The 27058-nt window shown below is 37.5% G+C and overlaps 2 protein-coding genes across 2 annotated transcripts; both read right to left on the reverse strand.

Moving 5' to 3' along the window:
* Positions 1-2908: 2908 nt before the first annotated feature.
* Positions 2909-4954, reverse strand: rxfp3.2b (relaxin family peptide receptor 3.2b). Its single transcript, XM_056447992.1, has one exon. It carries the CDS (start codon positions 4779-4781, stop codon positions 3585-3587), a length of 1197 nt encoding a protein of 398 aa, XP_056303967.1. The 5' UTR covers positions 4782-4954; the 3' UTR covers positions 2909-3584.
* Positions 4955-11244: 6290 nt separating this feature from the next.
* Positions 11245-25858, reverse strand: creb3l3a (cAMP responsive element binding protein 3-like 3a). The gene is given in 13 exon segments (XM_056447991.1): positions 11245-12837; positions 12839-12879; positions 12882-12932; positions 12935-13069; positions 18037-18133; positions 21294-21378; positions 21465-21533; positions 21754-21860; positions 21952-22062; positions 22218-22351; positions 22550-22784; positions 25341-25454; positions 25718-25858. Coding segments are annotated over 13 exon segments (1281 nt in total). The 5' UTR covers positions 25739-25858; the 3' UTR covers positions 11245-12756.
* Between the last annotated feature and the right edge of the window lie 1200 nt (positions 25859-27058).

Here is a 27058-nt window from a genome sequence, read left to right on the forward strand (position 1 = left end):
ACAAGAGATATTCCTGATTCCTTTATGACTTACGTGGTATCACTTAGTTGATATTTACGCATTTACACCTATGATTCAATACTGCATTTTACAATGAAAAACGCTCCTCATCCATACTGATATTTTTATTGTTTCAAAAAAATTATCTCCGTCCAGACTATACAGCCTAAAACGCATCCATTCTCACATTCTCACTGGACATGCCCATATTTTGCAGGCATCCATACTTGTAGTCCATTAGTTGTGTAATTGTCATAAGAGAGGAGCTTGACGAATCACACAATATTTTTTAAATTAACTAATGCTTAACTAAATGCTAAGTTTTGGCATGTCTAATATGCTAGAGTAGTGTTAACACCAGGTGTAACCATAAACATATGCATTTTAATACGAATATGCACCAGTGTAAATGGTAATTTAGACTGATACTGACACCTAGTGGTGTGGATGTACACAATCACTTTCTTTTCATTGACATAATCAACATGATATATTAGTTGTGTTATATGAGTTATGATTGCAGTGTTCAGAAAAAACTATTATCTTCCATTTTTTTTTATGCGTAAACCCTTCTGATTGTGGTCAATTTTGATCACCATTTTCTCCAAATGAATTGCAAGGTTTACTTTTTGTTCAAAATATAGAAAATTGATAGTAGCCTAACATATGTTTTACAAACACTCTTGAATGATATGAATCTTGAATGTGAATGAAATAAATTACACCTTTGGATCGCTAGTTATATCAAAATGTATGCAATGTTTATTTTTCTTTGTTGTAGTTGTTTTTAGTCTACATACATTTTTACAAACAACATAAAAACATTAAAAGTTAATTAAACACTTTATACAGACATTAAAGGAAGTTCAGCAAGCTAAAACACACCCCAAGGGCTTCAATATACTGACAACAAAGCTCAACACTGACTATGAGGTTGGGCCAAAATGTCACCACAAGTAATTATAGAGCCCAGTGACTTCAGATTCAAATCTTTAAATCAGTTTGGCTCATTAATGGTCCCTCGCACCGGCTCATCTGCATGCCCTCAACACCTAGACAGAGAAACTCACAGCCGGGGTGACTCTCTGTTACTGATATAAAGTCTTTATGTATTTATTTATGTTAATAAGTCATAGATTAATAACTGAACTTGTAGCCACAGTTTCCATCAGTGTTTGAGTTGGTGTAACATGCTATTTAATTATCTGTATCATTTTCCAGGCAAATATTGTGAACAGATAACCAAAAAAGTGCATCAGTGTTCCCCTTTAATCATGACCTGGCATTGTCATTGCAGGCATACATCAACGTAGCCTGAATTCATCTGTGGCTCATCTAAAATGGCTCGGTCAGAGGAACATTGTCCTTGAAGAGTTTCAGAAGATTGCAGGACTAATGATTAATGGTGCTAGGCTGAAACTGTTTTACTGTAAAGTATTCCTCTTGCGTGCAAGGCATGTGCAAGTATGCGTATTTGGGGGAACTAAAATTATTTAAGCTTTAAAGCTTCCAACAGTGTCTGTAATGAGTACTGAACAAAAAATAACTGGAAAAAAACTAATTACAATAATTACAAATTAATAATGTTGTTTTTCTGGCACAAAACTGATATAACTAATAATCCCATATAGATTTGTATTCTGTTTGATGGCTTACGGATGGGTTTTACAGTCCAAAAATGATTCATTGTGCGTTCCCAGAAAGATATTTAACGCCAAAGCATTTTTTGATGAGGTCCCTGAGGATGTATTTGATGTAAGACAGCTTTCACCAAACCATTTCTGTTATTATTGATTCCACCTCAAGTCTTTCGAAACCTGCATGAACAAAAGCAGTTTTTTTCCATATAATGGAAGTCAATGGTGACCAAAACTATTATGAGGTTTTTCTGATTTAAATTTCAGGCCGCTCCTCACAGAAAACTTCCATGTGTTTTTTTACATACATTCATGTGATTTTAAATGACACAGCAAACCCAACAGTCAACTTTATCAAATGAAATAAGTGTAGTTAACTCAAAATTTACTGAAAGTTAATTCTACTCATTTGAAAAGAGTTTTGAACTCAGTGTTGAAGGTAAGGAGTTAATTAAATACCTTATTAAATGGAGTAAGTTCACAGTACTCATATAGATTCATTTTTTTAACTCAACAGGTTTGTAGCAATCGGTTTCCTCAAATGGTTTAAGTTGCCTTAACTTATTGGGTTTTACAGTACTCAGTTGGTTTGAGTTCTCTTCATTTATTGGGTTTTACTGTACTCAAATTGCTTCATTTATTCAAATGGATTAAGTTCACAGTACTCATTGGGATTAGTTTTTGAACTTAAAGGATTTGTTGCAATCGGATTCCTCAAATGGTTTGAGTTACCTTTGGGTTTTACAGTGACAGACCCCCATTCACTTTCATTATAACAAGGGGATCAGCTTGGACATTTTGCTAAATATCTTCTGTGTTTTCTAAACATAAAATAGAGTTGAAATTATAAGGCTTTGTAAAAGAATGCTGGGTTGCACTCAATTCCTTCATATAGTCCCAACTCAAATCGATTGAGTTAACTTAATTGTTTTTGCAAATTTAAGTAGATTAAACATTAAACAATTAGGCTGTCCCTTAAAAAAAATCAAGAATTGTGTTGAATCAGGTCATTTTAAAGAAGTAGTTTGAACAACTAGCAAAACTATCTTTTAGGGTGTATACTGTAAAAGAATGCTGGGTTCCACACAATTCCTTAATGTTGTCTTAACACAAATCGATTAAGTTAACTTAATTGTTTTAGCGAATTTAAGTAGATTAAACATAAATCAATTAAGTTGTCCCAAAAAACCCTCAAGAATTATGTTGATTCAGCTCAATTTAAATAAGTAGTTTGAACAACTAGCAACGGGGCTAAAATATGCCATCTCTTGCTGTGAATTTATAACAAAATATAGTTTGAGATCAATTTAATTCTTTGGACAACATCCAGTTGAAAAGGGAAAAAAATGATCAGTTGCACAGTTCGATTGTTCATTCACAAATTTATGATGTTGTTAGTTAGCTACATAGTTTGATAATTTATTCGTTTTATCTTCTTTTGTACAACATAAGACTTAAATACACTGAAAGACAAATTTAGAAAAAAGTGTACACGACTTCAAGTAAATTCATAATTGACAATGTATTAAATGATTGATTGATTAACCAGCAATCCCCTTCACATATTAAACTTTTATATCTCATTAAATAAGAACAGAGCTGAGTCCATCAATATCTCACCAGCTTTCTTTTTTGTCTTTTTTTTCTCTCAAAGCCTGAAAAACACATATAGATAATTTAACTCCCCCTTCAAGCATGTTTCATGGTTTGAAAAAATCCTGCAGCAAAGCAAACAAAGGTGAATGGGTCCTGAATCCCTCAGTGGCTCTTGATGACCGGAGGTGCAAGTGAAAACAGCTGCGCGTCAAAAGGTATGAAGGAAATTGGGAGAGAAAGACAAATGCGCAAAAAGTGCTCAAGAACATGAGGAAGGGAAAGTGGGGCAGCTCCCAAAGGACTCTCCTCACGCCTGATTCGTCCTGTCAATCAAAAAAACAAAGTGAAGAATCAAACATCCATCTGCACAAGAACCAGCACAGGAGGCGCCTCGGCCACCTTGGCTTTACGCGGGAGCAGCCGAGCAAGGCTTCGGTAGGACGGTGTGGCCCTCAGCAAGAGTTCTTTAAGTCCGGCACGAAATTCGCGACGGATCAAACAGTAAAGCACCGGGTTGAGGCAGCTGTTTGTGTGGGCCAAACACACAGTCAGCGGGAAAGCGTATGCCTGCGCATTGTAGAATGCCTTGCTGAAGGGCACGAGGTCGAACTTAATGAGGACGCCCCACAGAGTTAGGGCCTGATTGGGCAGCCAACACAAGAAGAAGGACAGGACGACGACAACAACAGATTTGGTCACTTTCGAGCGACGCTTGTGTCGGCCCTGCTCACTTTCAGAGCCAGCCACACCACTTATCCTGCGACTTAACACGATTCTTAAAAGTAGAAGATAGCATACGGTTATCACCACTAGTGGGATCAGGAAACCAAGTAGGACTTTTTGCAACTGGTACAGTCCTAGTAACAACTGCGGGTCCCAGCTTCCTGTTTCAGGGAAGCGTACTAAACATAGTTCCTCGTCTGTTGCGACCTGTGCAATTGTGGAATAAATGGCATGTGGGAGCGTCGCTATTAGGGATACGACCCAAATGCCCAGGCTGATCCACTTGGCCGCAGCTGCCGCTGCTCTGCGACTGTGCATCTTCAATGAGGACACGATGGAGTAGTACCTTGCCACGCTCATGGCAGTCAGGAAAAACACACTGGCGTACATGTTCATAGTGGTGACAGAGCTGATGATTTTGCACATAACTTTGCCAAAGGGCCAGCGGAAGTCCAGCGCGGTGTCTACAGCCCAGAACGGTAGGGTCAGGACAAACTGCAGGTCTGTTAGAGCCAAACCCATCACAAAACAATTGATGGAAGACTGCTTATGCCGGTAGCGGGAATGTAGCAGGTAGAGCGCAAGAGAGTTGCCTACAAGTCCCAGAGCGCAAACCACTGAATAAATGAGGGCGATCATCACACGCACAGCCAAACTAGACCCATCACCTTGAAGTGTTGAACTAGACTCCTTTGTCAACAAATGCAACCAGCAACGTAAAGACAGGTTTCCAGAGCCTGCGTCTGTGCAGTTGTCCAGCACTGCACTGGTTTCCAGTGTGTGCTCACATTCTCCCAGAGTTTGTGTAGTGTTATTCCTCTCCATTTCAGACTCCCACTCAGTCCGTTGTCATGGTCAAAGGATGTAAACGGAGAAACGAATCCATTCATCTAATTTATCTCAAGTTCATTGTGACCGTCTCACTTTGTCTCCCGGCGGGAAAAATACTTCACCGGCAGCGAGAGCGCGGTTTCATCAGTCTGTCCCTCTCTCACACACACACTCTCGCATCTCTGAGCTCTGCCGCGCGCGCGCATTCTTTTATACTCCGCTGAGCATGACGCGCGCCCGCGCTCCACTCAGGCACGCGCCGCTTTCATGTTAGACACATACAGTCAGTCGGTGCTTTATGAAACACTACGGGTTTTGTTTTTTCACCACATACTAGTGAATTTTAAAGTTTTAAAAGCCAAACGGACGAAGCTACGTAGCTTCAGTCGCATTTTGCGCATTTATTTTGATTTTAACGAATTAGCTTGATTTCCTAAATTAGTAGGTGGGTACTTTTTGCATTATTAAGGTAAAATTACACACAAGGGAGAAGGGTGGAGGTTGTTGTTGTGTGTGTAGGCCTATGTACGCATGTGTGTGTGGTTTAGACTAATTCATTCATTTTCCTTTGGCTTAGTCCTTTATTTATGAGGAGTCGCCACAGCATAATAAACCACAAACTATTTCAGCATATGTTTTACACAGCAAATGCCCTTTTAGCTGCAACCCAGTACTGGGAAATATCCACTCACTCATTCACACACTACCGCCAATTTAGTTCATCCAATTCATCTATACAGCATGTCTTTGGGGGAAACCGGAACACCCAGAGAAAACCCATGCGAACACGGTGAGAACATGCAAACTATATCCACAGAAATGCCAACTGGCCCAGCCGGGACTCGAGCCAGCAACCTTATTGCTCTGAGACGACAGAGCTAACCGTGCCGCCCCAGGTTTAGACTCTTCAGACGTAATAATTTATATAGCCTATTGTTCAAATTGTATATTCCCAAACCCCCACCCCCCACCTAAAATTTCCCTCACAGAAAACTTTTAACGCAAAGTTTAAATTTTAAGTAACACTTTAGTAGCATTTTTATACCTTTTCATTTTTGATAACACATGAAATGTCACCATAAAATGTTTTTTTAATACCCATAAGTCATTATAGAAACATTATCCTCATAAACCACTTCACCAGCAATGACCACGCCACACTTTGAGCTAGACTATATTGTAGGTATGAAAGGAATGGTAAGGGAACAGTGGGATGAAGGGGAAGGGAAGTAAGAGGATAAACAGTGAACAGGTAGGTAGGTTAATCAGGTGTCCTACGATGATGCTCAGAGACTCAGAGTGGGGGTATCGTCTCTGTAATATTTTGGTAGAGTGATTGGACTCCCTGATTCAACCTAGGAGGGAAGAGAGGGTTATACGGATAGTTAATGGGAAGCAAGGAAATAGAGGAAGGGAGAGTGGGTTTGAGAGAATGAGAAGAACAGAGCTAGAGGGCTGGTCTGCCTTAAATAAATTTTAGGGAGCAGGTGATTGGTTAAGGAGGCAAAGTGAGCGGTGGTTCTGCTGCCGAAACTTTGTTAACTCCATATAAACCTGCCCACAAACACATACATATAATTGATAAGAATAATAGTATATATGGAGTTTCTCTTACCAACTATTGTATGCATTTATTTAGTATTTAATAAATATTTAACTCAAAATACTTATTCACCTTAATCAAATATTTATTATTTTTAGAATATTATTTAAAACAAAGATTGCATTTTACACATGTATATAATGTAACCTGTAATTAAAAACAAAATTGTATTAAAATGTTGTTCCCCTTATAACACGCTTTTTTCCTTAATCTCTCGCCGTGCCAATTTATTTAGTCCAATTCCATTACCCAAATTTGTTTCAGACTTTCTCATTTCATGATGACTCAGGTCACATGACGGTTTTTTCCACATTCAGCCACTTTCAATTACAATCCACAGTTCTTGAAAATAACGCAGAAATCCACACAATAACTTATTGATTTCAGACTATTGGTTCTTTCGTTTAGCTGTTGGGTTAATTTAAAAGATTACTGAGCCAAGGATTGCGGTTTTTGCCCTGAGGAGTGAAGAGTCTGAAAATGTATTTGTACAAACTTTGTGCATCGAATCAATGGCAGATTAATCAACTAAAACTGCAGCTCTCTGACAGTCTGTTTAAAGTGAAATAGATGTGCACACTGGAGGTCAGGGGCCCAAGGGAGATGATGGTGGGATGAAAGATTCAAGTTTGTCTCTCTTCGTGATTAAAGAGGCACTGAGTAAGACAGAAACCTTCAGATACAGAGTAATCTTTATTAAAATCTACTGAATTGACTGAAATATGTTATTGTAAGAAAGATTATGCATGATGGTGTATACACTCACCGGCCAATTTATTAGGTGTACCTGCTTGTTAATGCAAATTTCTAATCAGCCAATCACATGGCAGCAACTCAATGCATTTAGGCATGTAGACATGGTCAAGATGATCTGCTGCAATTCAAACCAAGCATCAGAATGGGAAAGAAAGGGATTTGAGTGACATTGAACGTGGCATGGTTGTTGGTGCCAGACAGGCTGGTCTGAGTATTTCAGAAACTGATGATCTTCTGGGATTTTCACACACAACCATCTCTAGGGTTTACAGAGAATGGTCATAAAAAAAGAAAATATCCAAATGCCTTGTTAATGCCAGAGGTTAGAGGAGAATGGCCAGACTGGTTCCAGCTTATAGAAAGGCAATAGTAACTCAAATAACCACTCTTTACAACCGAAGTATGCTAAAGAGCACCTCTGAACTTTGAGGCAGATAGGCTACAGCAGCAGAAGACCACACCGGTGCCACTCCTGTCAGCTAAGAACAGGAAACTGAGGCTACAATTCACACAGGCTCACCAAAATTGGACAATAGAAGATTGGAAAAACATTGCCTGGTCTGATGAGTCTTGATTTCTGCTGGGATATTTGGATGGTAGGGTCAGAATTTGGCATCAACAACATAAAAGCATGGATCTATCCTGCCTTGCATCAATGGTTCAGGGTGGTGATGGTGGTGTAATGGTGTGCATGATATTTTCTTGGCATACTTTGAGCCCATTAGTACCAGTTAAGCATCGTGTCAACACCACAGCCCATCTGAGTATTGTTGCTGACAATGTCCATCCCTTTATGACCACAGTGTATCCATCTTCTGATGGCTACTTCCAGCAGGATAACGCACCATGTCATAAAGCACAAATCATCTCAGACTGGATTCTTGACATGACATGAGTTCACTGTACTCAAATGGCCTCCACAGTCACCAGAACTCAATCCAATAGAGCACCTTTGGGATGTGGTGGAACGCACATCATGGATGTGCAGCCAACAAATCTGCAGCAACTGCGTAATGCTATCATGTCAATATGGAGCAAAATCTCTGAGGAATATTTCCAGTACCTTGTTGAATCTATGCCACAAAGAATTAAGGCAGTTCTGAAGGCAAAAGGAGGTCCAACCAGGTACTAGTAAGGTGTACCTAATAAAGTGGCCAGTAAGTGTACATTTATTGTATTTTCTCAAAGATTGCTTATCTGAAAGGTCTTGAAATACTTCCAAAACTGCATTGTCATTCCTGAGGGGTGAAGTCTATTCACTTTACAGTCCATAAAAAGCTGAAGAAAAACTTGAAGTTGACATTTATGTATTGATTCATTCATGCGCTACACAAGTTATTCATCTGTGCGTACACCATGAAGTGCCTTTACCTTGAAGACGGGTCTATCCACGTGAAAACCTGTATTTGTCAGGGATGATCATATTTGTTTTTACTGAGACGGGTTGTTCACCTGTTCTTCACATCTGCACTGGCCTCATTCTGTCTCTCGTGACATCCAAATTGTGCTGAAAAGCATTTATGTGTTGACGTCAGCCCAGATATGAAGACAGAGAGTTGTCCATTTCATAAAGACACATTTTAAAACATTTATCCGGGGAAAATACATCAACAGTGCAAACCGATAAAGTAGGTCGAAAGACAGTTCAGCACGCTGTGATTTTATTGAAAAAGCACATTTGTTATCAAAAGCAATTTATGCACACCAACTTGTTCTTAGTCCATAAAAAATTTACAACAGCCTTCAGATTAAAACCCAAAAAGCAAAACTGTCTTCAAAGAGAAGACAAACACAAGGCACTCCTTTAGGAAAAATGTGCTAAAGGATTCAAAATGTAAAATTCATGAATGGGAATGACGTGATTCTGTGTTATTTATTCACCTCAGCTTCATTATAAGTGATAAATCCCCACTTCTAGCGATCACAACCTTAATATATACAGTGAGGCCCAAAAGTGATGCACACCTGGGATAAGTTGTTTTTCCAAATTATACAATGGAAACATAAAACAAAGTGAAACAAATATAAAGTTGGTCTATTTAATATCTGGATTACCATGCTAATTCTTTTGTACAAATGGTCAGATTTGCTTGCATTCACCAATTCTTGAAAATCGTACATTTTTAAAATAATCTTCACTCAAATTTCAGTGACTGTATATACACTTTTTACAAGGCAAACTTGAATACCTTATCCTGTCTGGTTAATCACATCATCCAGTGGCCTGATATTAAACATGGCGACCCTGCGTTAATTCTACACATGAATGGTTTGTATGAGGAAAGCGCTTGAAATACTTATAAAATTTCAAGAGTTCACACTTAGCTGATAATCAATAAAGCGTATTTGGCATGCTGTCCCGGGAGAGAGCCCTGAGCTCGTAATATCCTCGAGCCCGGGGCTCCCTCCCGTTAGAAGGGCGAGAGGGGAGTTCGAGCTCAGGTAGGTCTCGAGAACTCCCCTGCTTGTCGCCGCGTGAGAAGTGTAAACTAGGGTTGTTTTCGGTGATAATTTGGTTTAATCTATTGCTATGGTATATGTTTTTTGGACGGTGAGAGGAAACCGGGGGACCCGGGGGAAACCCACGCGAACACGGGGAGAACAGGTAAACTCCGCACAGAAACACCAACCAGCCCGATAGGAGGTTGGACCAGTGGTGTTCTCGCTGTGAGGCAACAGTGCTAGCCACTGGGCCACCGTGTCGCCCTATCGGAAAAAAGAGGGAGGAAGTAGGGGTGGAAGGAGGGGGAAGCTTCAAGACGAAGATAACTGGAGTGAAAAACTCTGGTTATTTATAATGCTTCCGTAATCATCTAATGGGTCACATTACGGAGCTAATGAGGAGCCAACCGTGTTGATCATAAGCACGTGATCCTCTCGAAATTAGTTTATAAATAAACCACACTAAAATCAAGTTTTTTAGCTGTTATTATCTGTATGTTGTCTTAAAAATATAAGCTAGTGTGCTACAAAACTAGCATTTAAACAAAGTTAGCATTTAGAAGATACAAAAAAACTAAGGACAATTCCAAGAACGCAGAGAACGAACTTGCGTTCTTGTGGAGACTGGTCTTGCCAGTTCACCTCAGAAGAACGAACTCGGGAGAGCGCGAAAACAGAGAACTCTTCCTGTGAGAAATGAGATGCTGCATTCTTCCTGATGGTCACGTGACTTTCACGCGTTTATAACTGAAAATTATTTCAACATTACAGCACTCATACAACGATTTATTGTTTTTTCCCTTTTCAATATATGTATAACATGCACAAAAGCTTTACAAATATACTTTGCACAATACAAATAAAACAGATTGTAAAATTAATTTTAGCAAATAAACAACCTTATTGTGTTAATACCTCTATTAAGATTTTCATGGTAATGTTTACTTTCACCGTCTCATTTAGGGAAACTCAAGTCTGCATCAGTGCATCCTCCATATCAACAACACATCTGGGAACATTCACGCATCCTCCGTTCTGGTGGTCTTGAGATTTGGAACTGAACTTTGGCGGTAAATGATGACATTACACGAGAACACAAGAACGCAAGATTGCTGAGGAACGCATATTGAGAAACAGCCTAGGGTTTGCAGTGTCACCTCCACTTACTAAATGGATCAACGATTTTTTGACGTCACCTTATGCTTCAGTTTCTCATCAACTCTTCTGACCAATCAAATGCTCTCTAGGATCTGATATGCCCCGCCCCTTCAAGACACTTTTCGTTTGCTTTTAATTTGATGCAACCACTCTCAATGGCAGAGTAGTGATAAAAAAGAAACATTATTGGTTGTTTTTTAAAAAGTGAAGGAACTTTAGAACACTTCACAAGACTTTTAAGTTACATTTTGGCGGTTGCATTTATATTCTCCTTTCTGTACAATTATATTATATATATATAATATATTATATATATATATATATATATATATATATATATATATATATATATATAGATAGATAGATAGATAGATAGATAGATAGATAGATAGATAGATAGATAGATAGATAGATAGATAGATAGATAGATAGATAGATTATATATATATATATATATATATATATATATATATATATATATATATATACACACACACACACATATTTGTATATTTGTATTATATATCAAATTTGGTCTGTAGCTTATATCACTTTCTTAAAGCATTAAGCCAAACATTATCTTCATATATGAGAAGAAGAAGCTTAATGTAAAAACTAAAGGTTGTCACAATGGTGTCATAATGTTGCCATTTACACAGCCGTTGCTTGGAGAGGGAGACATGGTGCAGTGCAATCTGAGCTGCATCCAATGCTTTTTAATGGGCTTACCTAACCCCACCCCTAACCCTACCGCTCAGTGACATCACTCGCTCCATTTGAGTGCATGACATTGCATCGCTGAGTGATGCAATCTCAGCTTGCATCATAAAGGCTGCATCCAGATACTATAGTTAACAATATATTGGTTGCTTTAGGTTGTGCTTAGGTGGCATGGACGACCACTGTATAACATTTACTCATCATCAATGAATCAGTTTAAATTTCAACAGACCGTTGGGCGTCTCATTAAACAACAACCGAGGAGACGTGAGTATTGCTTCATTTCTCTTGCTAAATAAGTCATCAGGGGGGTCATCTGTGTAGTCCTGTTGTGTCAAGCTCTGATCTGTCCCATCTTGTCCACTACCTAGTTTGGCTTGTGGCTGCTGTGGATCCATCTCTGAACTGGATTCTCTGTTGGATTTGTTTCTTACTCTGACTGCGTTCTCCAAACCAACAACTGCCCCTGTCTGCTATTCTCCATCCAGAGCTTCGATGCCCAGTGTCTGCATTTTAATTTGCTTTCTTGGTTACGTTCTTGTTTGTTTACTTTCTCAATTGACATTTTAATTTAGCCTACCCTTTTAGTTTAATTATATATAGTTAATTATTTCAAATAATATAAACATTACTTTATACTGCTTGCTTATAAATAAATGTGTACTGTATGTATTAAATGTTGTGACATATATAATTAAAAAGTTTGATTATATTCATTTGTGTGGCATTTTTGCACTTAAATTGTTTACATATGCAAATATTAAATTAAAAAGGAAAAATGAATGAACTATTATAAGCAATACTGGAAAGTTATTACTGCTTATATTCTAGCCAATATTGATAAACTGCCAGAAAAAAAACATTAATACATGTAGTAAGAACATCGTTGCTGAATGTTACACGACAACGCTGCTACAGGCTACATTTCTACGTTTTAACAATGTACATAAGTGTCATACGAGTACATAAGCACTTAAGTGGCGACGTTGCCTTTGAAAAAAAATGCAACATTGTACAGACATCGCTACAATGTAGATGTGTTTGTTGGGTGGTTAATTTTTGGAGAAAAAAAAAAGAAAGAAAATGTCGACTTTAAAAAACGAATCAACGGATAAATTGCACTTTTTTCCATCCTAAGTCTGATAATAAAAGCAAATATTTACTTTAGGCCTATCTCTTGAAGAGTTTGCAGAAAGAAGAAGAAAAAAAAGCTTCCGGCAATCTTTGAGCTGGCTCTCGTCTTCAGAAGGCGTTTTGAACAAATCCCCGGTTAAATCCCCCTCCTGCCCATCACATATCATCAGCATGAGGACTATGCCTGGAGCCGCGTCGTGGATTCAAGGTCACCGTCGCTACGTGTCCGGTTATGGGGGTCTCCGTGATGATGCTCGTCATGCTGGTCGAAACTGTGATGTGAGACTCGGGGTCGTACTCGGTGAATTGAGGTTTCCTGTGAAGTCTTCCAGAAGCGACGCAATCTCCTCCATAGTTTTATCCTCGGGAAAGCGCGGGAGAATTTTGGAGTTTTCTGTCACGGAGTACGGATGGTCGAGGGTGCGCAGGACGCGGGAAGACTGGAGGTTGTGCAGTGACCGTGACTGAACTGCAAAAGGTTAAACAAAAGCAAGACAAATACTTTAGAATACTTGTGATGGTGTAGTGGAACTATATGGCACTAAATATTAATTCAAAAAGACAAAATGTGTTTAGGCGGCGCGAAAGTCGCTGGTTCGAGCCTTGGCTGGGTCAGTTAGCATTTCTGTGTGGAGTTTGCATGTTCTCCCCGTGTTCGTGTGGGTTTCCTCCAGGTGCTCCGGTTTCCCCCCAAAGCCCAAAGACATTCACTATAAGTTAATTAGGGAGGCTAAATTATCCATAGTGTAAAGAGAGTGTAGCTTATTCCCAGTGATGGGTTGCAGCTGGAAGGGCATCCGCTGCGTAAAACGTATGCTGGATAAGTTGCCGGTTCATTCCACTGTGGCCACCCCTGATTAATAAAGGGACTAAGTCAAAAATAAAATGAATGAATGAATGAAAATGTGTTTATTTAGGATGTGTTAACCTGCTGAAGAAAAAAACAATAGGCCTTTAGCCTAGCTAAATCATCACATAAGTTCTACTGGTTTTGTAATGTTTTAATAGTCATTATATAAATTCTATTGGCTTGGTTGTATTGGTTCTGTGGGTCTCTACTGTTTTTTACTTATTATTATGATGATTATATTGTTGGTAGCATGTCTATGGTTAAAATTAATTAATCCTAATGCAATATGTCCCAAAACACACTATAAACCATCAAAATGTACTGGTTTTAAATGGTATTGTAGTGGGAATATTAGTAACTTTCATAGCCTATTAATTGTATTGTTTGTTGGTTTTTTGTTAGCAGGGTTGTTACAAACATTCCACATACTTACCACTGGATAACAATAAATTAATTCTCATTACACATAATTAACCCTAAACCTTAGCCTCATCTTAGCCCTAACCAAATATAGTAGTACACTGTAGTTATGGCTGCAATAAGAATTGCAATAAGTCAGTTTCTTGGAATTTTCTTGACAGTTTTAATCTTGATACAACATTTAATGATCAGTTGAAACGTTGGCAACTGAAACAATGATACCCATTAAAGTGTAACCCAACTTTATCTAAATTTAAAGATGTGTTTATAATTAGTTCACCATTTACAGTATATACACTACCTGACAATAGTCTTGTCACCTATCCAAGTTTTAGGAACAAACAAATAATAACTTTTCTAGTTTGATCATTTGGTATCAGAAGTGGCTTATATGAAAGCCAAAGGCCTCTAGATTACACTTATTTTACCAAAATAAAATATGATCATGCCTTGCTTAGACAAAAGTCTTGTCATTTAACAGAAATAATGTACAGTATAGAATACAAAGTCATAGTGTAACGGAAAAATAATTAATATTGTGTATGACTCCCATGAGCTTGGAGGACTGCATCCATACATCTCTGCAATGACTCAACCTATTAATAAAGTCATCTGGAATGGCAAAGAAAGCGTTCTTGCAGGACTTGCAGGACATCAAGATTCTTTGGATTCATCTTCAATGCCCCTTCCTTCATCTTACCCAAGCATTCTCAATAATGTTCATGTCTGGTGACTGGGCTGTCCAATCCTGGAGCACCTTGACCTTCTTTGCTTTCAGGAATTTTGATGTGGAGGCTGAAGTATGAGAAGGAGTGCTAACTGCTGAAGAATTTGCCCTCTCCTGTGGTTTGTTATGTAATGGGCAGCACAAAGTCTTTATAGGCTGTCGAGTTGCCATCCACTCTGCATATCTTCACATGCCCCCATACTGAATTTAAAACCAAACCATGATTTTTCCTTCACCAAACTTGACTGATATCTATGAGAATCTTGGGTGCATGCTGGTTCCACTAGGTCTTTTGCAGTATTTGTGATGATTGTGATGCAGTTCAACAGATGATTCATCTGAAAAATCTACCTTCTGCTACTTTCCCAAATGATCAACTTGATATCAAGTTATTATTTGTTGGTTTTACAACTGGGATCGACGACAAGACTTTTGTCAGGTAGTGTATATTGTTACATCTTAAAGAAAACGACAACTTTGCATCTTGCATAAATAATTAAGTCATCTTAAATAATCTACAAACAATTAAATATAAATGGTACTTAAAAAAGAGCGGGAAGGCTGAAGGTTGTGCAGTGACCGTGACTGAACTGCAAAAGGGTAAAGGAAAAGGTAAGAAAAAAAAGGCTTTAGACTTCCTGTGAAAAGTGTGTCTGTGGTTTCACTCCTTTGAAGGAAATCCCAGTTGATTTGATATTTATTACGGAGTTACTTTCAACACTTTTAGCCCTATGGACTTTTTAGGAAAGTCATATTTCACCCTCGATTTTTTGAAAGTAAATGCCACTTTGTCCCTTTTATATTGTTTTGCATTAAAAATGGAACAGTTCACCCAAAAGAAAAATGATTTATTATTTACTCAAACTCCAAACCGTTACGGTTTCTTTTTTCTTTGAACACAAAATAAGATATTTTGATATACATTAAGTATACTGTAGGTCAGAGTAAGCAGTGTTATTTCATTATTTATAATATGAATCTGTTAAGATAACATAGAGGCATTACTTCATTTAATATGCTTTCTGTGCATATAAAATCACTTTTGCAAATTAATTGAATGCCGAGACTAAAAATGGGACGTCTTGTCTTTGACCCATTAACATATTTTTTTCTGTATAATACATCATTTTTAATATTTCATCACAAGCTATTCAATTACACAACTGTCTTCTTGGTAACTAGGTACATTAATTTTTGACAAACTTTATTGGACGTATGTGTTTGGTGGGGTGGAAATGATACAGTAAGAGGGGCTTGTAAGTGTATTGTGGCTGAGGCTGTCAAACTGACATCAAGAGAGACTGACCACCACTCCAAATGTGGAAGCAAATGATCAGACCTTGAGTGAACAATGTGGGCTAGCAAAATAAACACTGTAATTTATTATTCACACAAAAGTAATTAAAACTATATATACAAATGTAATTTTAAATGTGCACTGTAAAAAGCAATTACTTTACTTAAAGTGAGTAGTCCTGTTGCCCTAAAAGTTCACTCAATTAAAAAGTTAGTAAACCCAATGCAACTTGGAAATGTGATGTTGACTTAATTTTATAATTATGCACATGGTTTATTTCATTAATAATTTATAAGCCAATTGCTTTACTCACTTTTTAAGCAAAATCAACTAATCGCTTTAAAAAGCAACAGGTTTACTCACTTTTTAAGTAAAGGTAACTGACTGCTTTAAAAGCAACAGGTTTACTCACTTTTTAAGTTGAGGCAAATAATAGCTTTAAAAGCAACAGGTTTACTCACTTTTTTTAGTAAAGGCAACTAATCGCTTTAAAAGCAACAGGTTTACTCACTTTTTTGGTTGAGGCAACTAAACGATTTAAAAGCAACAGGTTTACTCACTTTAAGTTGAGGCAACTAATCGATTTAAAAAGCAACAGGTTTACTCACTTTTTAAATAAAGGCAACTAATCGCTTTAAAAGCAACAGGTTTACTCAATTTTTAAGTAAAGGCAAATAATCACTTGAAAAGCAAAAGGTTTACTCCCTTTTTAAGTAAAGTCAACTAACCTCTTTAAAAGCAACAGGTTTACTCACTTTTTAAAATATAGGCAACTAATCACTTTAAAAGCAACAGGTTTACTCACTTTAAGTTGAAGCAAATAATGACTTTAAAAGCAACAGGTTTACTCACTTATTTAAGTTGAGGCAACTAATCACTTTTCAAAGCAACAGGTTTACTCACTTTTTTAAGTTAAGGCAAATAATCGCTTTAAAAACAACAGGTTTACTCACTTTTTTAAGTTGAGGCAACTAATCACTTTTCAAAGCAACAGGTTTACTCAATTTTGTAATTAAAAGCAAATAATCGCTTTAAAAGCAACAGGTTTACTCACTTTTTTAAGTTAAGGCAAATAATCACTTTAAAAGCAACAGGTTTAATCACTTTTGTAATTAACGGCAATTAATCGCTTTTTGCAGTGTAACAAACCTTTTCAAAACTGTTGCAACGTGACTTTCAATAACTAAAATGTTCTTTTTATCAAATCCGGGCACTTTGAAGTAAAAATGGCTCTGGCATCAACCATGACGTCAAAAAACAAATCGATTTGATGTCAAAACCTTCAGTTGATGTCCACACATTGATTCCCTTTTGACCACAATTATTATAATAAAAGTCTTATTTATCTGAAACCTTCCATTCCAAATTTAGACTGGATTTTGTATCCCTACAGTGCATGTAAACCATCTTTATATTAAAATGACATCTAACATTGGCATTAAAAAAATATGTCAAGATGTCAATTTTTGTCATTTTGACATCAAGATAGTCAATTAGCAATGACATACAATGATTAGTATTTTTTTATGTATTTTTGATGTCATTTTCACGTCAAGGTGCCTACTGGATAAATAAAAGCCCCAGATGTTCTGAACGCCACATTCATCAAACTTGTTAATAACAATGTGTTCTTAATTTAAATCCGTGGGTGAAATAAACAGTCAAATCACGTTGTGACATATTTTACCCTGTTCTTTTCTTCTCAAAAATTTAGCTACCCACTTCAAAAAAGGCTGCGTCGGGATGCTAATCGAACAAGACATTTACCAAGTGTGCCAAAATTTACCCATGACCTTCGCTTAGCCTGCGGAATAAGAATTGATTCCCTTCAAAAACACTGACAGCGGTTTGATGAGGACAAATTACAGCTTTTCTTCCATGACGTTGATTCAACGTGTGGGAAACATGACTAAGCTGTTTGCCATTCTTTTACATCTCAGTCCATCCAATAACTGTCATAAGGTTTCAGCCAGAGTCTAATGGCTTGTCAACCAAATGATACATTACACAGATTCAAGAAGCCCTTGTTCTTCAAGCATGACATTTTCCTCTTGAGTTAGTGGTGAGAGGATATAAGGAAGTTCTAATGGCTTTTTCCCCATGAGGACTGGATCGAAGAGACGTTTCTGGCAGAAAATTTACCTCTCATTGGGCTGAAGTCTCCATGTTGGCTGACCTTGGTGTCTGTGAAGGGCTTCAGATTGGGCAGCAGTATCAAGGTGAAGGACAGAAGCAGTACCTGAGGGACAGCATCAGATGGAGAGCTTGAGTTTAGCGGCACAGACGACCATTAGCGAAGGACAAGTTTGCTGTAACATCGGTTCTTGAGGTATGTTCTCTCAAGTAGCTGGAGATTGGAGCTCTTTGCTATGCAATTACTGTGTTCCCTTGCTTCCTTCATGTTGAGGGACACAGATGATTGCTTTGAGAGCATTTGTCAGTCAAGGTTTTAAATTCCACCACAGTGTGAGACTTTAGTTATTCAATTGTACAGAATAGAAATCAACCAGAATTGACATTTTCAATATTAATGTCATGGTTAGGCTTCAGTGTCACGGAATACTTCAGAAATGTTTGTATTATGATTGGTGCTCAAGAAACATGTATTTGCATTACTATTAATTCATTATGATTAAAAAAAGTTGTTTGCTTATTCAGGGTTCTTCGATTAATAAAACAATCAAAGTAATTGTATTATTTGAATTAGAATATAATAGATATGTCTATATTGCCACTTCTGGTCCATTTCATGCTTTATCTTTATCAAAAAATTAAAATTGAAATAAATGAATGAGACAATAATTTTACAGAGGATTATTTGATCAGGTCTTAATGTTAACAATTTGAGATTTTACAGATTGAGACTTAAAGATTAAAGACTTATTTAGAACATATTTTTATATTTGAAATGCAGCTTTCTTGGCAAATCTGAAAATTTGTTGATTTAATTCAATTCAATTCACCTTTATTTGTATAGCGCTTTTACAATGTAGATTGTGTCAAAGCAGCTTCACATAAATAGGAACAGTGTAGTTCAGTTTTTAGTGTTTAAGTTCAGTTCAGTTTAGCTCAGTTCAGTGTGGTTTAATAATCACTACTGAGAGTCCAAACACTGAAGAGCAAATCCCTCGGGGCTCCCTCCCGTTAGAAGGGCGAGAGCGGAGTTTGAGCTTAGGTAGGTCTCGAGGACTCCCCTGCTTGTCGCCGCCTGAGAAGTGTAAACTAGTGTTGTTTTCGGTGATAATTTGGTTTAGTCGATTGGCTATTGTTTATGTTTTTGGACGGTGGGAGGAAACCGGGGGACACGGAGGAAACCCACGCGAACACGGGGAGAACATGTAAACTCTTCACAGAAACACCAACCAGCCCGATAGGAGGTTGGACCAGCGGTGTTCTCTCTGTGAGGCAACAGTGCTAGCCACTGGGCCACCGTGTCGCCCTATCGGAAAAAGGGGGAGGAAGTAGGGGTGGAAGCGGGAGGGGAGCTTCAAGACGAAGATAACTGGAGTGAAAAACTCTGGTTATTTATAATGCTTCCGTAATCCTCTAATGGGTCCGATTACGGAGCTAATGAGGAGCCAGCCGTGTTGATCATAAGCACGTGATCCTCTCGAAATTAGTTTATAATAAACCACACTTATTGATATCTATTCCTTAAATCAGCACCTACGCGTCTCTGCAAACACTTACCTATATCAGCCTGTAAAATTTTTTTTTTTTGTATTTTACATGGTTTTTTTTCTGGCAGCTGGTGTGCCGAAAAAAAGGTAAAAAAACAGCCGTTAAATTACAGACATTTGCCTTAAAATGACAAATGGTAAATTACAGAAAATATTAATTTAAGGAAATTACTGTCATGTAAAGTCTGTTATTTTACTGAAAATGACTGTAAAATAACGGCCATTAAATTACAAACATTTGCCATAAAATAACAAACGATAAATTTCTATAATTTAACGGCCTTTATTTTTACAGGTAAAAAGTAAAATAACTGCTTTTAAATTACAGACATTTTCTGTAAAATAATGGATGTTCAATTACAGAAAATGTAAATTTAAGGAAATTTCGGTAAGTTAACGTCAGTTATTTTACAGTAAATGTCTGTAATTTAACTGCAATTATTTTAGGTTTTTTTTCCGACAGCTAGTAAACATAATATAACAGTTTTTTTTTTACAGTAAACAGAGATCAGGTGCATCTGGAGTTCCTTTTGAACTCTATGGTCTCGTGACTAAAATAATATATTGAACCCAAGATCAACTCAGCAATCAGATGAATGCTGAATTAATAATGATTATTGAGATGACCTTGTGTTCAATATATTATTGTAGTATTGTTTAGATATTCTAATGAGTCACGAGACCATAGTGTTCAAAAGAAACTCCCGATGCACATAATTGCCGTTACCCTAATGAAGGCAAGTGTTTGCCAAAACGCGTAGGTGCAGATTAAAGGAATAGCCATGTCAATAAGTATGGTTTATTTATAAACTAATTTCGAGAGGATCACGTGCTTATGATTGAACACAGCTGGTACCGCATCAGCGCCGTATATTGCACCAAACAGATGAACACTGACACACTATAAATAACCAGAGCTTTCTACTCCAGTCATCTTCGTCTTGAAGAATCCCCCCTTTCACCCTTACTCCTCCCCTTTTTTGATGGGGCGGCACGGTTAGCGCTGTTGCCTTACAGTAAGAACACCGCTAGTTAGTCCTCTCTCTGAGCCGGTTGCCATTTCTGTGCGTAGTTTTCATGTTCTCCCCGTGTTTGTGTGGGTTTTCCCCGGGTTTCCCGGTTTCCTCCCACCATCGAAAGACATACACCATAAGTAAATTGACTACTCCAAAATAGCATCATAAGACAAATCTTAGCCAGATTTATATCAGTATGTTCACAAGCAGGGGAGTTCTCGAGACCTACCTGAGCTCAAACTCTCCTCGCACCCTTCAAATGGGAGGGAGCCCTGGGCTCGAGGATATTCTGAGCTCAGGGCTCTCTCCTGGGACAGCATGCCAAATGTGCTTTATTCTCAATCATCAGCTTAAAGTGAACTCTTGAAAGGCTTTTTTTCCACATTTTTCAAGTGCCTTGGACTGACTTTTGTTGTTTATTCTGATGAATACAAATATCTCTTTATTAATATAATGAAAACGTGAGCAATTAATGAATGAATAAATAAAATGTACCATCAAATCATTGAAATTAATTAATTTAAAAATATTTAATTGCCTTTTATTTTCATTTTGCCTTTTTTATAGTGTATGCTGAGCAAAAAAAACATCAGTACAAATATTTGTTATGCATGTGTGTAGGGTGTGTTTCCAATTGCCCAAATCATAATTACTGTATGACTGTATCTTTCATGTGCTAATATTTGCTGCTTTTAACTCTCACCAGAATACAGGTTCCAGCCTGGACCGGTTTGTTGGATCCGTTCATGACCAGTGCCTGCAGCCGACGCAGTTGTTCCATCAGGGATCTGAAATGGAAAGAGAGAGGGGGTAATAAGTTGATTTTCAGGGGCACATATGGAGTGTGAAGATTCCAAGTAAATGATTCCCTCACATGTTACACTTCTCCAGCTGGAAGACTTTCCTCTGCAGCTCATGGTTGTGTGCGCTGCACGCCGCCATCCTACAAAAAAAAAAAAAAAACAGATTTCCCGTAAGAACCGAGTAAGTAATCAAATCCACTCTCAAACACAGCAGTAAACTTCCACCTGGTATTTTGCCAGGGGGGTTTTGTGTTCAGTAGCTGCAAATTTCATCAGCTCGGATTATGATTTTTGCTCCGTGATTCGACGCACGTATAGCTTCCGCTTTTGCTTCATTTGTTCAAGAACAACAGTCAATACCTGCTCTCCAGGCCGTCGATGTATTCTTTCTTCTTCTTCCTGCTCTCCTGGGCGGACTGCTTGTTGCGGATCTTTCGGCGGATTTTCTTCAGAATCCTCTCCTCATACTTGATCATGGGAGGGAAGCAGAAACTTTAAGCTACAAAGATAAATGAGTGCACTCTACTATTACAGAGTAATTGCCAGCTGAAGGTATACCTTGGTGAGCGGGAACTGATTTGGCAGAGTCATCCCTTCCTTGGCAAGAAGTCGTTTCTCATCCTCTGTGAGAATCAGCTCCTGGTAGGACTGCTGAGACACCTTCACGGCCTGGAATGGCAAAAAGCAACAAATTCAATGAGCATGTTTGTGTGCCTGGACGGTCAGGAACCTATCGAGTTCACCTTTTTTTTGCAGTAAAGTTCACCTTTTCCCTATTCTGCCTTGTGTATTTTAACTAGCTTCACGCCTGAGTGCAAACTCACAGGCTCTGGTGTGCCAGATAGCAGCAGGTCCTTGACAGTTAGGGAGAATCCAGTGGCCGGTTGTGCCTGTGGCGTTTCAGATGCACGTTGCGTCCCTCCGGCCTGGTCTGGGAAGAAGCCAGTCTCCCAGCCATCTGCAAGCACAGATAATACTATTTATCCTCCATTGTTTGTGTTCGGAGATATTCACAAAGCTCTGGAATTGAGCATTTCTTTTGAAAGTGTACCAAAACAACGCACAATCAATAAGTGGGAGGCTAATCATCTGTGTTTACACTGTGAATCAATCTTGAGTCACAAGAAGGTTGGCTTTACAGATACTTCGCACTCACTGAAATCAAACGGGAAGTTGGTGTTGAGACTGTGTTGAGTCTGGGAAACGACAATGCGAGGCTCCATTGGTGGGCTTGCGTTCGGTGGAGGACTGTCGATGTGATCTGAATGAGGGTCTTCGCTGATCCCACTGTCGCTATGAGAGGGCGACCAAACCGGAGATCCAGAAACAGAATCGCTGCCACCTATAAGTGCGTTGAAGAAGTCCTCGTTACCCTGCGCGGGTATCATCATCTGGCAGACAAAAATAGAGGACTGTGAATTATGCCTTATTAAATTCTTCAAAACATTTACAGTTGCTGAGAATTACTTATGTACGTCAATTGGGTCCTATGTTTGGACTTCAATTGTATGGGCAAAATCAACAAAGATCACTTAGTGTATATTACAGCTTATGTCTTATTTCTAGTCCAAATATCTAAAGATTCTTAAATCAAGAAGCATTTTATAAACAAATAAAAACATATTGTCTTGTTTTAAGAAATAAAATGCCAAAAAAAAATAAAAATTCTGTCAATGGGGTAAGCAAAATAAACTTGTTTTGAAAATAAGATTATTGTGCTTACCCTGTTGACAGATTATTTTGCTTTTTTTATGGAAAAACTCACTTTTAATTTCATTCAACCAGCCCCAGGGCCTCTGGTGAATTGTCATCCCATATAAAATTGCAACGTTTAAGAGCTGATTTCTTTAAAAAACAGAGATCTTAACTGCCTGGCTGAGATACAATATAAAGTGGGTATCAGACCAAACTAGAAGCACTGAATTAAATTCTATTTTTCCACGGCATGTCTTAATTTTACCCCAGTATTTTCAATGGAGTTTTTTTGCTCTCCTGCGGCTAATGACGGTGCCTGTGTTTAAACGTTTCATCTTTTTTTATGCTTTAACAACCAAATGAATGCTTAAGTTTATTTAACTGATTATATTTGAATTACATTACAACATTGATGCTGTAAAAGGAACCTTATGAAATTGAGAATAGTCACTAAACCTTTCACTGGAAGTTCATCACAGGCTGGAAAACACTAGCTGTGCAAATAATTCATTTTGGTAGTTTAATTCATAAAACCAGACAATATGTTTTGCTTGTCTAGAAAATCCTTCTTGATTTAAGAATTTTCAGATATTTGGACTTGAAACAAGACAAAAACTCCTTTTTTCCAAGCATTTTTGGAGTGTGTGAACCGTTAATATTAGGTTAGATTTAGGTTGCCAGCATCTAAGGACAATATTATTTTGACGTCCAATAACGACGTCAAATGACGTTGATTTTTGGTTAATTTTATGTTGTGTTGTAAAGTGACCAAAATCTAACGGCGAGCCAACATCTTAAATCAACGTCATATTGATGTCAAATACTGATCGGTATTCGTCAGGTATGGCAGCCAAAATCCAACGTCTGATAGACATCATATTGGTAATGGCCACACAACGTCAAGCTGTAACATCATTGATATTTTGTTGTTTTTAGGTTGCATTGAAAAGTGACCAAAATGCAACGTCTGTCTGACGCTGGATATTGACGTCGGCCTGATGTTGGGTTCTGATGTTAACTCGATTTTCATTTCCAAACAAAATGCAACGTCCCTCGACGATGTGGTGCTACGTCAATCTGATGTCATGATGACGTCCTATGCCTGCTGGGAAGGTAAGTAATTGATGAGTTTTTCATGTTTGACTGAATTATCCATTTTAAGGGATGTTTACACCTGGCATGGTTGGAATAAAACTAATTCTGGGGTTCATTTGAATAAGTGCCTTGATGTGCACCAAACAACACTGAAAAATTAGTCTCAAATGAACTCTAGTATGATTCAACTGCAATATGAAGGCATCACAGACCAAGGACATCTAACTGAACCAAAAACAGGAAATTTTGTCAGAAGATACAACCATAAAATGACAGATTGAGACACAACTAACTTAAATACACACATACAAAAAGTGCTTAACCAGTCCAATCTCACAAGAAAACGTAATTATTTTACGTATTGTCAGAAAAGTGTCTGTTTAGTATAAATTTATACAAATTAATTAGTATGAAAATGTAAATTTTTTATGGAGTCGCACCCTCAAATATCACCCCCCATTGGGGGATCAGCAAATCATTCTAAAATGTACAAATGAGTTCAAATTCATGTGAATTAGCCGCTAAATCAAAAAGTTACAAATTGTCGTCAGATTGCATTGGTTTATCCCTACAGTTTTAGATGTCTGGTAAGTTCTTTTACAAAACGTACAACAAGCCATTTTTTTGTTGTTGTTTGTTGTGTAATTTCAGGTTTCGATCTTAAAAATGACTGTATGAATGCTAAACAAACCAACACTAGCTTTATTAGCAGCCTGGCCTCACGAGAAAAAGTTAGTATTTTACGTTTTGTCAGTTTAGTGGCGTTAGAGTTCAGTTGTGCGAAATGTACGATTTTAAAAAGGAGGCATGGCACCCAACCCCACCCCTAAACCCAAACATCATTGGGGGATGAGCAAATGGTACTAAATTGTACGAATTAGATCATACGAATTCATATGAATTAGCCACTAAATTATTAGTTGGATTATTCCCTTACATACTCTAACCCCAGAGATGGGTTGCACCTGGACGGGCATCAGCTGCGTAAAACATATGCTGGATAAGTTGGCGGTTCATTCCGCTGTGCCGACCCCAGATTAATGGGGTCTAAGCCGAAAAGAAAATGAATGAATGAATACTCTAACCAAGTGTGAATGCACCATTTTTTTGTCACTTAAGAAAAGAATTAAAGTTAGAATTGGTTAACATCGACTTACATGAGGATCTTGAACTGGCCAAAGCTGATTGTTCTGTTGTCCCATATTCTCATAGCGTAAGATGCCATCATTCTTATCGAAGAGCAAATCGAGTAGTTCTATCCCCTCACCGCCCTATGAGACAGTCAATATATTTGCTTTTATTTCACATGCTGTCAGTGGGAATCAATGGAAAATACAAGACAGAAAATGGATGGAAGCTGTGAAAATTGTTGAAAGCGAGCAAAGATTGAAACAAGAAGGAAAGATAACTTTGACATTTTTCTGAACTTTGCTCTGTATGAGATATTACCCAGGCAGGGTAGATAACATACGCTAGATCTAATACACATTTTTTCATCTGAAATGAACGTGAAATTCTGAACATTAGGACTTACCTGATCTGAATAGTGCTCCATTGCTGTGACACTCCAAATAATCCTTGAAAAAAACGTCAAAAATTGGACAAAACCCAAATATCTGTCTTGACTCTGTCTGTGTCCCTCTGCTCACCCAGGACAAAGTACGAACTCCAACGCAACAGTCAGGTCATCATTCTCTGGTCTACTTTTGATTGGCTGTTCTTTGTTAGGATGTAAGATAAAAACATAAATAAAAATGGGAGAACACCATCAAGAATTGGTCTATTTTGAATTTCAACCAAACATTAACACTTCTGTTGTGGTAGTTTGTACTGACTAGTTACCTTCAGCATTCAGATTGTCGACTTTAGTAGTGAGACTCAAGTCAGATGAGGTTAAGTGCATTAAAAGAGTACCCTGAAAATCAAAAAATGATGGCGGAAACTTTTTTGTTTGAACACAGCTAGAACAAGGTATAATTTTTGCAGATTTTATTCTGACAGTCTATGCCATTTCTCCTCTTAGCCTGAGGAAAATCTACCCTCAAAGTCACTTCAACAACGATTCAGTGCACTTCCAAATAAGGGATACAGGTGTTTGTTATGGGACAACACCTAATCCATAGTTCAAAGGTCATATTTTCCTTTTCTGTCTGAGGTAATTTGACCTTTACACAGTTTTGATAATGCTGATGACAATGCAACAATGAATATTGAAATAATGATGATGATTCATTTTAAAATAAATGTTGTGAAATCATTTTTATTTGTCTTTTTACTACTTTTAAAAGCATATTGTTTGTATCCTGTTCTTAACATCTGAGCTTTGAGTCATTTTTATTGTAATATATTTTTACATTACTCTGACTTCATATTAAGGTTAAAATAGTTTTGCACATTAAAATGAGCTTTTATTTTGATATCATTTGAAAATTTGCTGTACATTTCAGTTTAGTTTTAGTTCATTAGTTTTAGTTTTACTTTTTACAAATACTTAGTTTCAGATTTAGTAATTCTCGTTTACCAGAGTTATCAGATCACATTTAGTGTACACCAGAGCAAAGTTTAGTGTTTGCACAGCTTGCAATAACACTTACCTTTTTTTGAACAGACACTGAATCCAAAACCATATACAAATGCAACGAAAAGTAGTCACAATTCAGACAATCTTTTTCATATAAAAGATCATGTATAGGCAATTAAATATGCCAATATTACTTTTTTTGGTTAGAAGTTAGAACACGTTTTATGCTTAAATAGAAAATTGTTTTTGTTGTTTTGACTGATGTGTTTTGCTGTAAAAGCACTATCTACCAAACTTAGTTTAGTATTTGTTTTTAATTATCGTGATTGTTTTATTATTTAAGTTAACAAAAAT

The sequence above is a fragment of the Danio aesculapii genome, chromosome 22 (assembly GCF_903798145.1).
Source record: "Danio aesculapii chromosome 22, fDanAes4.1, whole genome shotgun sequence".
NCBI classification, from domain to species: domain Eukaryota; kingdom Metazoa; phylum Chordata; class Actinopteri; order Cypriniformes; family Danionidae; genus Danio; species Danio aesculapii.

Bases quoted from the DNA above. Each gene is read 5' to 3' on its own strand.
- rxfp3.2b (XM_056447992.1), bottom strand. From the start codon at position 4,781: ATGGAGAGGAATAACACTACACAAACTCTGGGAGAATGTGAGCACACA.